The sequence below is a fragment of the Sodiomyces alkalinus genome (genome assembly GCF_003711515.1).
Source record: "Sodiomyces alkalinus F11 unplaced genomic scaffold SODALscaffold_4, whole genome shotgun sequence".
Lineage (NCBI taxonomy): Eukaryota > Fungi > Ascomycota > Sordariomycetes > Glomerellales > Plectosphaerellaceae > Sodiomyces > Sodiomyces alkalinus.
Genome location: NW_021167082.1, coordinates 983,212 through 996,852, shown reverse-complemented (window position 1 = coordinate 996,852; position 13,641 = coordinate 983,212). Strand labels below are relative to the sequence as shown.

The 13,641-nt window shown below is 53.7% G+C and overlaps 5 protein-coding genes and 1 non-coding gene across 6 annotated transcripts; 2 read left to right on the top strand and 4 right to left on the bottom strand.

The window, feature by feature from the left end:
• Positions 1 to 216: 216 nt before the first annotated feature.
• Positions 217 to 3,730, bottom strand: SODALDRAFT_310401 (leucyl-tRNA synthetase). Its single transcript, XM_028609138.1, has 2 exons — positions 3,063 to 3,730; positions 217 to 2,984 (listed from the first exon to the last, which is right to left on the bottom strand). The coding sequence occupies exons 1-2, from the start codon at positions 3,639 to 3,641 to the stop codon at positions 597 to 599; spliced, it is 2,967 nt and encodes a 988-aa protein (XP_028466939.1). The 5' UTR covers positions 3,642 to 3,730; the 3' UTR covers positions 217 to 596.
• Positions 234 to 320, top strand: SODALDRAFT_t111. Its single transcript has one exon. It is a non-coding gene; the product is annotated as a tRNA-His (tRNA).
• Positions 3,731 to 4,649: 919 nt separating the features above from the next.
• Positions 4,650 to 7,647, top strand: SODALDRAFT_332556 (methylenetetrahydrofolate reductase). The gene has a single exon (XM_028611749.1). It carries the CDS (start codon positions 5,132 to 5,134, stop codon positions 7,181 to 7,183), a length of 2,052 nt encoding a protein of 683 aa, XP_028466938.1. The 5' UTR covers positions 4,650 to 5,131; the 3' UTR covers positions 7,184 to 7,647.
• A 216-nt stretch (positions 7,648 to 7,863) lies between these two features.
• Positions 7,864 to 9,059, bottom strand: SODALDRAFT_323578 (hypothetical protein; the record flags this gene model as incomplete). The annotated part of the gene is made up of 3 exons (XM_028609813.1): positions 7,864 to 8,573; positions 8,658 to 8,810; positions 8,957 to 9,059. 3 exons carry the CDS (start codon positions 9,057 to 9,059, stop codon positions 7,864 to 7,866), a joined length of 966 nt encoding a protein of 321 aa, XP_028466937.1.
• A 1,057-nt stretch (positions 9,060 to 10,116) lies between these two features.
• SODALDRAFT_358996 (hypothetical protein) lies at positions 10,117 to 10,778 on the bottom strand (the record flags this gene model as incomplete). Its single annotated transcript, XM_028614141.1, has 3 exons — positions 10,117 to 10,265; positions 10,361 to 10,497; positions 10,687 to 10,778. 3 exons carry the CDS (start codon positions 10,776 to 10,778, stop codon positions 10,117 to 10,119), a joined length of 378 nt encoding a protein of 125 aa, XP_028466936.1.
• A 351-nt stretch (positions 10,779 to 11,129) lies between these two features.
• On the bottom strand, positions 11,130 to 12,685 carry SODALDRAFT_332550 (PQ loop repeat protein). The gene is made up of 3 exons (XM_028611748.1): positions 12,343 to 12,685; positions 11,996 to 12,217; positions 11,130 to 11,863 (listed from the first exon to the last, which is right to left on the bottom strand). Exons 1-3 carry the CDS (start codon positions 12,501 to 12,503, stop codon positions 11,434 to 11,436), a joined length of 813 nt encoding a protein of 270 aa, XP_028466935.1. The 5' UTR covers positions 12,504 to 12,685; the 3' UTR covers positions 11,130 to 11,433.
• Positions 12,686 to 13,641: the final 956 nt, after the last annotated feature.

Sequence of the window (13,641 nt, the reverse complement as noted above, 5' to 3'; positions counted from 1 at the left end):
GTTGTGCCTCCACTCACTCTTGTACGGAGTACTTCCGTATTACGTACCTCCTATTCGTACTTTGGCGTCTTTCTCCCCAAAGGTGGATTTCAAGTCGAGAAAAAATCGCTCAGCTCCACAAAGCGACAGCTCCGGGTCTACGACAAAACATACGAGTCCCATCAAGACTGGCCAGTATAGCTACTTGAGGTCTCTCTACACTCCGTTTTCCAACAAGCAGCGGCGAGTCAGACGCTCGGATCGTCTAGTTGGTTAGGATGATGCATTGTGGTTCCTACTACAATACTGCATTGACGGCAGTTCGAATCCGCCTCCGAGCATTTCTTTTTGCTTTCTTTTTTCTTCCTTCGTATTTTTATTCTCCTTTCCCCTTTTTTATTTTTTTTCTGTCCACCTATTGATGAATATCACCAACAAACATAGTCAATCTGATACCATCTGATACAACAAAACGTCGACGCCATGCTTGCCAGGGCCATCCCCATCTTCACTAAGCTAGGATATCTATTCTACTAATGCCACATTTTCTTCGTCAGGCCCGCGCGGTATCCCGTCCATAAGGTATCTTACATCTGAATAGCAATACAAGAGATATTTTACACTACAAAGTTGATCGTCTTCCCTCCACGAGCCAAGATAACCCGCTTCGGCTTCCGCACGTCCCACGCTCCTTCGGAGAACTTCGTCTTCCCTTCCTCCGTCTTGAACATCTCGGCCACCATCCACTCCCGCAGCGCCTCCGCATCGCCCTCCAGACGCGCCGGCGGCTTGGGAATCTCCACCACCCCGCGGAGCTTCCCGTTGATCTGGATCGCCACAGGCTGCTTCCGTGGCTGCAGGAGCGGCGCCGTGTCATCCGGCTCCGGGAACGCCGCCGTCTGGAACATCGATCCTCTGGCACCCGGGTAGAGGACGGTCCAGCACTCCTCGGCGAAAGCCGGCGTGATGGGCGCCAGCATGCGGATGGCCGCCGAAGCCGCCTCGCGCTGCACCAACGCACTGGCCGTCTCGCTGCGCTCGTGTAACGTGTTGGTCAGGCCCATGAGGTCCGACACCACCGTGTTGATCGGGTACACCTTCTGGTACGAGGCCGTCACCGACTCGATGGTCGATTGCACCGATCGCCAGATGGCGGCGTCGGCGTCCCACCTCGACAGCTCGGCTTCCGTCATCTCGTCTAGTCGTCTTGCTTGTTCCCTGAGGTGCGCCGTTGCCGACCCATCCGAGTCGGTCGTGTCTGGTTCGGTTTCCGCCAGGCTCTTGACGTAGTCGTACAGTCGGCTTAGCCAACGCGTGACTCCGATGATCTTTTCTTCGTCCCAGTTGAGGATGTCGCTGACGGGGGCTTGGAACAGCATATGGGCCCGAGTGGCGTCGGCGCCATACTTTGCGATAAAGTCGGTGGGGTCCACCCCGTTGTACTTCGACTTGGACATCTTCTCGAAGCTAACGGTGGCCGTGGCTCCGGTCGAAGCAACCTTGGGCTCTGCTGGGTTGCTCAGGTCCAGTTCGTCGGGCTTCAGAAACCGGCCGGAAGACGGGTCGCTGAATGTCTTGCCGTGCACCATCCCTTGCGTGATTAGTCTCGTGAACGGCTCATGTGTCGATTCTTCGTTGGCTGCCGTAGTTGGGGGGAATAGTTCCGTGGAGGCCATAAACTTGTAGATGAACCGCGCATACAGCAGATGCAGGATCGCGTGCTCTATGCCCCCGATGTAGAGGTCGACGGGCAGTTGCCGCGCCGCCTCCTGAGAGAAGGGCTGCTGCTCGTTGTGCGGGTCGGTGAAACGGGCATAGTACCAGCTCGAATCGACAAATGTATCCATGGTGTCCGTCTCACGTTTAGCCGCCTCCCCGCACTTAGGGCAGCTAACGTTGACCCAGTCAGGGGTCTTTTCCAGCGGGTTGCCGGGTTTCCCATGAGTCCAGTGATCGCGAACATCGGGGAGGGTGACTGGAAGCTGATCCTCCGGCACAGGCACGGGACCACATTGACGGCAGTGTATGATGGGGATCGGAGTGCCCCAGTACCGCTGCCGGCTGATCAGCCAGTCCCGGAGCCGCCACTTGTCCATGGGGTTGGCGAGACCGGCGGCCTCCAGCATAGCCACGAGAATCTTGGATCCCTCAACCGACGGCTTGCCCTCGAAAGGTCCGCTGTGCCCGGTCATGACACCATGTTCGACGAAGGGCTCGTTGCGCAACGCGGTGGTCGACTCGTCTTCCGAAGCGGCGAGGACGTACCGCACAGGCTCGTCGTAGCGATGTTCTTTCCAAAAGGCGTGATCCCGCTCATCATGTCCCGGCACGCCCATGACAGCTCCTTCGCCGTAGTCGCCGAGCACGTACGACGCCACGTATATGGGAATAGAGGCCTTGGTCGCCTCGGGAGTGCCCTCGTGATAAGCTAGCGGGTTGACGGCCCGCAGTTGAGGCAGCATATAGCCGACCTTGGAGTCGCGCGGGAACCCGGGAAGAGTGTCCAAGAAAGCCTGGAGCTCCGGATCACTCAGGGCCAAGGACTTGACAATCGGGTGGGTAGATGCCAAAGCCAGGTACTGGACGCCGAACAAGGTGTCTGGCCGTGTCGTGAAGACCTCGATGGCTGCATGGCTGTCCTGTCCCATGGCCAGCACGGGAAACTTGATGGTCGCGCCGGTAGACTTGCCCAACCAATTCTTCTGCATGGATAGAACCCTCTCAGGCCAAGCGTCGTCCTTATTCAGGACTTCGAGGTCGCGGAGAAGTTCTTCTCGAAACTCGGATATGCGGAAGAACCATTGCTTCAGGCGGCGTTTCTCGACTTTGGCTCCAGATCGCCACGAGCTCCCGTTGGCGTCGACTTGTTCGTTGGCGAGCACCGTCATGTCCACGGGATCCCAGTTGACCTCGGATTCGGCCTGGTACGCCAGACCACGTTCGTGTAACATCAAGAAGAGCTTCTGGGTGTGTCGGTAGAAGTCGGGTTCGCAAGTGGTAAGCTCCTGTAGTCACAAGATTAAACATTAGTGGATGGGGGAAGGCAAATAGTACAAGAAAGAACGGCCGGCACAGCAACGTACCCTATCCCAGTCCCAGCTACCGTTCATCAAGTCCAGTTGAGACTTCATCTTGGCGATGTTCGTCCTGGTCCAGGTAGCTGGGTCAATGCCGCGCTCAATGGCAGCGTTCTCCGCGGGAAGACCGAAGGCATCCCATCCCATGGGAAGCAGGACGTTGTGGCCCCGTAAGGTGTAGAACCGAGCAATGACATCGGCAATGGTATAGACGCGGAGGTGGCCAAGATGCAAGGTGCCCGAGGGGTAAGGGAACATAGGCAAGACATATTTGACCCTGGAATCATCCACCAGCTTGCCATTGCTGGCGGCTGGGTCGGACTGGGATTCACGGAGTGCTTTCCACTGGTGACGCCATTTTTGGTCTATGGCGTGAAAATCGAGCTTGTGGTTGGCGTAGTTCCGCTGCTGTAGCAGTGACAGTTGGGCCAGCCGCACGGGATGGAGAGCAGGGCGAGTGTTCGTTCGGATGGAGAAGAAGGCCGGGCCTGGTCGGGAGATTGAGGTCTTTGCAGTCGTGACAGCCGAGACCTGGGGCCTTTTGGGCCAGGTCCAGCCTAATTGACGTCCATATATTGACTGCATGGATGCACTGCCACTATCATCGTGTGGTTCGATGCTACGAGGGTCGCAACGAAGCTGGACGTGTTGATGGTTGAAGCACACGATTTCACTGGTCTGGAGAAGGACCCTGGACCAGGGTAGCTTCAAATTGATGAGTACCTTACGTTGTACGTTGTAGTGTACGTTGTACGTGTAGGTTGTACACTACCTTATTGTACGTTTAACTTACCAGGTACCTTACCTTACGGAGCAGTGGACCAGTAATGGCACCAGAAACCCTGTACTTAGGTAAGGTAGGTACAAAGCTACATCTATGTGAGGTGGGACGAAAAGGTAGCGCCGGTCTTCGGCGATCGACGTCATTTTGCATTTTGTGCGTAAATTGCGTACCTACACGTGTAAATCAGATACTCTGCACAAATTCGTTGAACGTTGTATATGTATAACCGGTTATGGTATCTAAGGTAGTCTTATGTTTTTATTGAGAAATATATTTGAATGGGTATCGTATACGTATTGGTAAGCGGGGGTCCCTGTGTAGTACGGTCGTATTTCGTGGAGGCCTTAGCACATTCGAAGTTGGGGAGCAGAATAGCTGTGCATGTCCTAATACCGCCCAGTAGTGTTCAAATTTTGTCGGAGATACCGCGGCCGGGGGACGGCAGAGCAGCGCCTACCGCTGCTAGGTACCCTCCGGGGCGTCTACTCCATGTCACCATGACATTCTATATTCCTCTAAGAAGGTGATGGATATACGTAATTTTAGTATCCAATTTGCTAAGAAAACATGTTGGGATTAGTTAATTCCTTTGCAGGAAATACGTATTGTAAATGTAGGAAGGTTTGAAGTTGAGGGGAGGAAAAAAAGAAGAAGAAAAGAAAAGAAAAGAAAAGAAAAAGAAAGGAGTACCGGGTACACTTCCCCACCCCCACCACCTACGGTACGTACTCACACCGGTGAACGGCGAGAACGCCAGTGCGCCCCTACTTCTTGACTGGACTGGTGGCCTCGAGATTTTGCCCCGCGATGTTTCCATAGCAAAGACTCACCCCCCGATCTGCTAATGACTGACCTCATATTCATCTTGTTTTGAGAGCTGCGTTGTCACAAACAGAGATCGTCGGGCTAGAGTTGTACGTGTATCAGAAGCACTCAACGAGCCCACCCTCCCTTGCCCTTTTATACACCTACCGTCCAGATATCTCGATCTCGGCTTGCAGTATCACAAATTCCAGGTCAAATCCGACTGGGCATCAAGCTGGGCTGCCAACACATAGAGCTTAGCTCGTCCTTGTCAACCTCCTTTCTGCTCCTCACACATGGTCGTCGGACCTTTCTTGTCGGAGCCACGCATACCCATTCTCGTTCATTCTAGTTCCAACGACTTCATATCAGAAGTACGACGCCACTGCATCTGCCCCGGATTAGCGAGCGAGGAATCTAGTGACCCAGGGTCAAAGCATACCCTGTTACCTAACGACCATATATCCCATCGCCCGTTTTTATCATCATGGAAAAGATCACCGACAAGATCGCGGCGCTGCCGCCAGGGACCGACTACTTCTCCCTCGAATTCTTCCCCCCGAAGACGGCCATGGGTTTCTCAAACCTTCGAGATCGCCTCGACAGGATGGAGAGGGCCCTTCGCCCTCTGTTTGTGAACGTCACATGGGGTGCTGGCGGCTCCACGGCCGACAAGTCTCTCGAACTCGCCGAGATTTGCCAGCGCGAACTCGGCCTCACCACCTGCCTACACCTCACATGCACGAACATGAGCCGCCGCATGATTGACAAGGCCCTCGAGGACGCCAAGGTCCTCGGAATCCGCAACATCCTTGCCCTGCGTGGCGATCCTCCTAGGAACGCCGAGTACCGGGACTCGGACGACTCCGATGCTGACGATGGCGAAGAGTTCAGCTGGGCCATAGACCTTGTCGAGTACATCAGGAAGAAGCACGCTGATTACTTCTGCATCGGTGTCGCCGCCTACCCCGAGGGTCACGCCGCAGAGAGTCATCCTTTGGGCCAGAGTCTCGAGCACGACTTGCCCTACCTAGTCGACAAGACCCAAGCCGGCGCCGACTTTATCATGACCCAGCTATTCTTCGATATTAAGGCCTATGAGAACTTCGAAAGGACCCTGAGAGAACACCCGAGCGGCGCCTTCAAGACCATACCTATCATCCCGGGTCTGATGCCCATCCAGAGCTACCAGATGATTAAGCGAACCACCAAGCTAAGCCACGCCAGCATTCCCGACCACATCATGGCTCGCCTCGATGCCGTCAAGGGGGACGACGAGAAGGTCAAGCAGGTGGGTGTTGACATCCTTAGCGAGCTGGTGGAGCAAGTCAGGGAGGTAAAAGGTCGCCGCCACGGACCTAGAGGGTTCCACTTCTACACCCTGAATCTCGAGAAGGCCGTGTCTTTCATCCTAGAGCGCACCCACCTCATTCCGGATAAAGATGAGGAGAACGAAGAGGCCGTCGTCGACGACGAGGCGCAGCCTCCAGCACCAGCACCAGCACCAGAACCAGAACCAGCGGCAGCGGCAACAGTTCCGTCCGTCCAGATCAACGGTCTCCTCGAAACACCGCGCGGGGACCGCTCCTCCCGTCGCCTATCCTCCATCGGGTCAGATCCGCGAAATCACGTCATCGTTTCGAGAGCGTCCAACCCGGATTACGAAACCACGGCCGCTCTCGCCGGTATCCCCGCCGAACCCGTCAACACGCGTGCCAACACCCTCGCCATCTCGGAGGGCGAAGGTGCCCTCGGCCGCGAAGCCACCTGGGACGACTTCCCCAACGGCCGCTGGGGCGATGCCCGGTCCCCGGCCTACGGCGAGATCGATGGCTACGGCGTGAGCCTGCACATGTCCGTCACACAAGCTGTACGGCTCTGGGGCCACCCGACCGCCCCCGCGGACATCAGCGACCTGTTCATCCGCCACGTGCGCGGCCAGCTGAGCGCCATCCCCTGGAGCGAGGAAGGCCTGCTGCCGGAGTCGAACGTCATCCAAGACCAGCTCGTCCAGCTCAACGCCCGCGGGTGGTGGACCGTCGCCTCGCAGCCCGCCGTCAACGGCGTGCCGTCCAACCACCGGACCTTCGGCTGGGGCCCGCGGAACGGTTTCGTCTTCCAGAAGGCCTTTGTGGAGTTCTTCGTCCCCTCGGCCGACTGGGCCCGCCTGAGCGGGACGCTACGGACCGACCCGGCCGTGTGCTTCTACGCGAGCAACTCGGCCGGCGAGTTCGAGTCGTCCGACACCAGCGGCGGGATCGCGGGCCAGGAGGCGACGGGGGCGAGCACGAACGCCGTGACGTGGGGCGTTTTCCCGGGCAAGGAGATCGTGACGCCCACCATCATCGAGGAGGTGAGCTTTCGGGCGTGGAGCGACGAGGCCTTCAAGATCTGGGGCGAGTGGGCGCGCGTCTACGGCAAGGGCCACCCGAGCGAGGCGTTTTTGCGGCGGGTCAGGGGAGATTACTGGCTGGTGAATCTGATTCACCATGACTTTGTTGAGCCCAACGCGCTCTGGGAGCTGTTGTTGAAGAGCTGAGCGAGGAGAGGAGATGGCCACGTTACCAACGAAAAATGGGGAATTGAGGAAGTGAGAATGAGACAACCTTGTCGACGTGGTGACTATACTGCCGTGGCATAGGGTCGAAGCGAATAATCATACGAATGCAAATGCATCGTCGCGGGAATTTCATGTCCGAGGCATTTGAGAGTGAATGTCCATGTTGGTTTCCTTTCCGATGGTTGCAATGCGCCTTGCGTCTGCCAGTAGCTACTTATGGAGGAAAGCCGAAGAAGAAATGAAGGAGAAAAGCAAAGAATGAAAAGCAAAATGGCCTCCGTTGTTTTCCGATTTTCCGACCGTCTGTAATCACACACCTATTACCACCCCTTATCTGTTTCCCTCGAAAACCTCTCTCCATAGGTCGAAGGCAAATCTCGAAGTGGAATTGACAAAAAGAGAGAGAAGACAAGAATAGGAGAATCCTAACCCCAAACGCCCCGACCGGCCGTCCATCCTTGTGAATTTATTTCCTGTCTGCATTCATTTCACTTCGGTAACCCGATGTGGTGTGCTTGGGTTAGCAGGGCAAGAACCATGCCCCATGACTATGCAGTCGTCCGGAGAGAAGGCAGACTGAAGACGAAGTTAAGCAAGAGAGGAGGAAAGAAAGGAAAAGCAAAAAAAAGACGTGGGAAGTAGAGCTGCCCAAGAACTATTCAGATCTCGTCGTACCCGCCCGAATAGAAGTGGTCAGCATCATCAACAAAGTCGTTGCTGAAAGCATGATCAAGCTCCTGCATAAACTCAGACTCGACATTCGACGCTGCGGCGGCAGGTTTCTGCACCTGTTTCGAAGCCGTGAATCTCTGCGCCTTAGCAGCTTTGCCACCATCCGCATTGAGGGCGAAGGCGGGCTGGGTTTCCTGCGTGCTCTGGTTGCCGGAGCGGCTCTCCTGCTCGCTCTCTTCGGTAAGGTCGACGTGAACGGCCGCCGCGCGAGCAGACGAAGCGCTGCTGCCGAAGAGAGAGACGTGGCCCTGCGAGGTGGCGACGTCGGGGATGTCGGCGGCGCCATCGAAGGAGGCGGCGGTGGAGGGCTCTTGCTTGATGATACGCTTCTTCGTGGGCGTTTCGACGAACGTGTCCTCGTCGTCATCCTCGCCATCCGAGGCCGGGGGAGCGGCGTGGGCCTTGGTCCGCTTACGGGACCCCGCTCCCGAGGCGCGGCTGGACGCACCGGAGCCGGCTACGCCGGGTGTGGATCGCTTGCGACTGGGTGTCGAGAAAGCGCTGCCGATGTTGAGGGCTTTGGCCGGGTCGTCGCCGTTGTCGGCGGCGGTTCGCATGGCATCCGCATCCTTCTTGATCGAGCGGAACTGGAACTGGATTCCATCTGGGGTCGAGCTTCCAAAGATACGGGCGACCTCTATAAGAAATGACAGAGACAAAGTGGTTAGCTTTCTAGTTTTCCCAACCCCAAGTGTGCAAAAAGAAGCCCCATCGCGCGCACCATTCTGATCCTTGGGCAGATCGGCCGGAATATCCTTGCAGTCGAGGTTTTGATTTGCAGCCTGGGAAACAACATCCGCATGACGCTTCAAGGTACGAAAGCGATGTTGGAGAGCATATTCAGTCATGTCCGAACCATAATGCTTGCAGATCTCTACTCCAAAGTCAGAGAAAACTCCGACTAAAGGAAGTGACAGCACTAGCTGGCGCCTTGCGTCTCCCCGTAACAAGTAACACGTAATAGAGATATAAAGAGATATAGAGAGATAATTCTGTCAAGGAAAAAATGGGTGCACCTACCTTTGTAGTTCCATTTGACTTCAGGATGAGCGGCAATGATAGCACGCAGGAGGCGAGCCTGAGCCTCGTACGACTTGAAATTGCTCTTGGTGGCGGGGGCCATGGTTACTGATGCAGTTTCCTGGAGCTGGTCTCGACTGGAAGAGTAGGTCAGCATAATCCATCACACGGAGCTCATGGCAGTGAAGCGTAATGCGCAATTTGGATTCAGAGAGTGTATGGAGGGAACGAGTGAAATAGCGGCAACAACGTGAGGCAGATATAAAATTCTGCGTGGGGAGAAGAGGCTGGAGGAGAGGACGAATAAAAAGAGGATAAGGGGAGGTGCATACGTACGGATCCTAGGTGGGAAGGTATCGAGTGCTCAGCAGGAAGCTATGATGTTGAGGAAGCGGAAGGAAGGTCGGAAGACTGAGTTATGCGGGAGTGCGGTGATGCTTCGGTTACACCTCAGGCAGCTTAAGTTGCTAGATAACCTTGCTGGTGGTTAACGTTAGTGGAGGCGTAATGGAGAAGGGGAGAAAAGGACCAGGGGTCAGATAAGGCGAATTATATACGTGAGATGCGGGATGGATGGGTTTGGAAGGAAGGGTCTAATAAGCAACTGACGTGTGGATGGTGGTGATGAAGGGTCATAAGATAGTGATGGGGGCCTAGCTTTTTGCAAAGAGTATGGGTATGTGAAGGTGGAGGCGGCCATATGACCCTCACCAGAAGGGCAAGATATAGAAAATAGGAAGGTGAGGAAGGGCAAAGAGAAGGAGACGAGGAAGGACGATGATCCCTATAACATGACTCTCCTGCCTGGGGCATATAGGCACCCTCATGTTATTGCTTGCCTTCCTCTTAGCTCTTGGTCAGTCAGTCTCTATTAGCAGGCACTTGCTTTCAGATTATAGCCACTTGCCTCTATACACTCTGGGGCACTGAACCACTCGGTCCATATACTCGGATCTCATCTCGAGTACTCTGTCCATACATCCCCGACTCGTGCAATGCCTAGCCCCGGGGCACAGATATTTCCAATCAAGAGAGGTAGCCCGGCACCCTTCAACACATTCCGAGATACTTCTTGATCTTTCTCCTGCAAGATCGCCCATCACCTCAACCCCAGATCTTAACACCCCTTAACTCAAGTGCTCCCCCAAATCGCCGTGCCTTCAGCGAATATTGACGAGAAGAGATGTTGCAACAGAGGCTAAAGACGTACTATCCTGGCCCTGGGCAGGCGCAGTGATGTTTCGAGCGCCTGCAGTGAACATCACCTGCTGAGCCCAGAGAGCGATGGGTTCAAGGAGCAGAGGCCAAGCTGCTAACAGGCGATAGCAGCCTTCAAGCCGGGGAAAGAATGGACAAAACATGAAAGACTGAAAGACTAAAAGACTGAATAAAAATAAAACTTACTCGACGCATAGACAACTCGGCAGTTCAGCTCCCGACAAAGCAGACGTTGCCGCAAAGACGACAACAGCAGTTGAATGGGACGGTATGTCTGTAGGCCTGATTCATGGGCCCAGCACCTCGACGACTCTGGCACAGCTCTGCAGACGCAGAGCCGCAAAAGTCTCTTTAAAAGAGCCCAGAGCCAAGATTGTCTATACATGAATTAGTACATGGCTGTTGAAACGGAGGCAATAGAAGTGGTGGATCTTACACTGCCCGTATGAATCACGTCTTAGTGTCGGATACGCTTCTTGGGGGGTGGTGAGAATGCGACAATAGGTACTGACAGATGGGACAACGTTGGCAGAGTAACCGGAAATCCATCAATCTGCAAGAACAGAATGTCGAGTAAGAAGGGGAGTAGATGGATGCAGGGCATCTTTCATCCCTAATTGAGTTGAGTGGTGGCAGATGCTTGGTCTGAAAAAAGGAGGTGGTTGGGTGGCTAAGCTACCTCCTGACTGGAGGTGAAGTTCGTGCAATTCTGTTAGTGTGCTACAACTTGGTCTCGAGATGACAGTGAGTAACACAGGGTATGATGAGTATTTGAGAATAAAAAAGGTATGTGATTGAAGTACCCTACTTAGGAGTATTCAAGTCTATTTTTTTAAGAATTTATTAGAACCATATCTGGTACACTAGGTGCGTTATTGACCAAGCATCCAATGTCGACCTTAACGCAAAATAACCACATTCTCGTGATGGAGGCAGGACAAGCAGCGGATCATATACCCCCTGTATCCCTGCTATACAAACAATAAAGGCCCCATCCCATCGGATTCGTTCCTGTCGTAATTACCGTCTATGTTCCCCAACCCGAAACGCCCTGCAAGAGGCTTTCTTGGGCCCCACGATGACTTTATAGTGTATGCGCCAAATGGTTGTCTACCCTATGTTTCTTGCGATTAAAAAAGATAAATCTGTCGCGCCAATCCGAACGCTGCCCTTTTTATCAGAAATTCGTTGTGTCTATATAGGTCCGGCCAAGATGAAAAAATGAAATATCCCAATTCTTTCCGAGCATGGTCACCGACTCATCTATCCGACTCATGCGCCGAGGGCTTGTAGGGGCTGTCGTGTAGTTGAATCATGGGATGCTCCTTGACCGAGTTCCCAGAGCCGTCTCCGTACATCCAGTACTGGATGCCCAAGAACGAGTCGCAACAAGCCTGGAAGATGCCGCACAGCTTGAACGCCGCCGGAATTTCCGTCGTCGTCGTGAAGAACCAGAGCATTTTGAGCGCGTCGCCGATCAGCCAGCTTCCCAGCAGCGACAGGCGAAAGCCGTGAGACGACCGCGAACGAGCGTTGATGAGGATCTGGGGAATGGGAAGGAAGGCTTCGATGGAGAGACCCATGTACCCGATGGTGTCGGAATAAACGTGGTATACGGCGGGGATGAGAGATAGGAGTAACTCTAGCGCGGTGAGGGCGAGGAAGAAGTAGACGACGAATTGCCAGTAGCTGTCAAATGAGAAGACGGTCAGCTTGACTTGTCCAACGGCGCCAAATCCAGGGTTCTTTTTTCTCTTCTTTTATTTTATTTTAAAGAAAGCCCCCCAAAAGGGGGCTTGGAGTGGAACAGAAGCAACTCACGGTCTAGGAGACCTCCATTGCCAGAAATTGAAAGGCCTCTTGGATCCCCAGGGATCCTCGTTGACAACCCCCGAGAAGGGGATGGCGGCTTCTCCTCCTTTCGATGCGGGCGACGGACGGTGGTCGAGGGCGATCTTCAGCAGGATCGTTTGCATGACTATCATGATAAGAGCCTGGACAAGCAAGGCATTGTCGAAGCGCGCGCCAGGCCAGTAGAAGACTCTGGGATGTGGTCGTCAGCCATGGGCGGAGGGGAGAGGGAGAGAGAAAGAGACGGAGTGGAACAGCTCATGGGTGTAGCAGTCGGGTGCAGGGCTGAAAGACAATGCCAATGGGACTTGACATACTTGAGCATGGAAGCGACGAGCATAATAAGGGGAATGTCGAGAGAGAAGCCGGCGCTGGATTTATTCCTGTGCATGGAGACGGCCTGGTCGGTGTAGGACAGGATGGGCGATAAAATGATAAAGACCGGGGCCAAGACGGCCGTGAGGGTAGATATCCACATGGTCGCGAAGTTCAATGGAAGCTGATTTTATCTTCGGGCGACCGTTCGCTTGGTTCGGCAAGCCGGTGTCGCGTGGAGGACAGCGCCGGACGCCGTAGAAGCCGGAAGGAGTCGGAGCGCAGAGGACGACGAAGAACAGCGCGAAGATTAAAGAAGGGGGGGGGGGGATAGATAGGTGCGGATAAATGCTCGCTGTGCCGCGGTGTCTATGGAGGAGCAAAAAGAAAACAGTTGCGCATTTTCTACCTCACCAAAGAAAGGAAAGAAAATCGGAACTGGCCCATCGACGTCGTACCGTGAATCGTTACCTGAGCGGAAGAAATTGAAGCAAATTATGATGGGCAATCGGAGCTAGAAACGATCCCGTACCCGACAAGGACGCGATGACGGCGTGCCCCTGTCAATGCCCCTGTCTTTCGTTATTATGTCTATTGCATTCGCGGAATCTGATATTTGCATTACTTGCTGTCAGATGCCACAGCCACCTTATCGGGGTGTGACAAACTACATAGTGTCAGACGTGTGGAGTTATCGCACGTCAAAAGGCACTTCAATAATTAACTTAGTAGAGCAGAAATCTCGTGTATATGTATTATGTTAAGTTATATCTAGGAGAGTCTCTTATGCCCTTAATTTAGGTGGTAAAGACTCTATTATAGGTACTATATTATTTAGATCCTATCTGGTCTTTTCCGATATCCACCCTTATTATATCCTAATGCCTAAAGTCCCCGATATCCGGAGCCCTTAGTTATAGAGTGGATCCCCCCTGGATCCACTATAGACTATATCGTGGTCTTGCCTATACGATACACCCCCTTAGTTAAGGTGGGTCTTCCTAGGTTAACTAACTAATCAGAGGCTTCGGTTTAAACTAAACGCTCTTAACTTTTCTATCGTAAAATCAATAGTTAAGGGAAAACGCCCTCGTAAAAGGGATCTAAATCCGTCCTATTTAACCGTTTAATTTAATTCTATCTTAATTAGTTCCTCGATCCTGATTAGCCGGATCTAATTAATTAGATCTATATCTATCGGATCTACCACGCCCTTAGGGGCCTTTATTATAGCCGCTTTAGCGCGTTTAATCTCTTTGTGTAGTCGTTTAGACCACTTAATACGATTCTTTTAATTAGTT

Bases quoted from the DNA above. Each gene is read 5' to 3' on its own strand.
- SODALDRAFT_310401 (XM_028609138.1), bottom strand. From the start codon at position 3,641: ATGCAGTCAATATATGGACGTCAATTAGGCTGGACCTGGCCCAAAAGG. The intron at 2,985-3,062 runs GTACGTTGCTGT...TTGTGACTACAG, and splicing joins GTAGCTGGGACTGGGATAGG to GAGCTTACCACTTGCGAACC.
- SODALDRAFT_332556 (XM_028611749.1), top strand. From the start codon at position 5,132: ATGGAAAAGATCACCGACAAGATCGCGGCGCTGCCGCCAGGGACCGAC.
- SODALDRAFT_332550 (XM_028611748.1), bottom strand. From the start codon at position 12,503: ATGTGGATATCTACCCTCACGGCCGTCTTGGCCCCGGTCTTTATCATT. The intron at 12,218-12,342 runs GTATGTCAAGTC...ACCACATCCCAG, and splicing joins CTCGTCGCTTCCATGCTCAA to AGTCTTCTACTGGCCTGGCG. The intron at 11,864-11,995 runs GTGAGTTGCTTC...CTCATTTGACAG, and splicing joins CAATGGAGGTCTCCTAGACC to CTACTGGCAATTCGTCGTCT.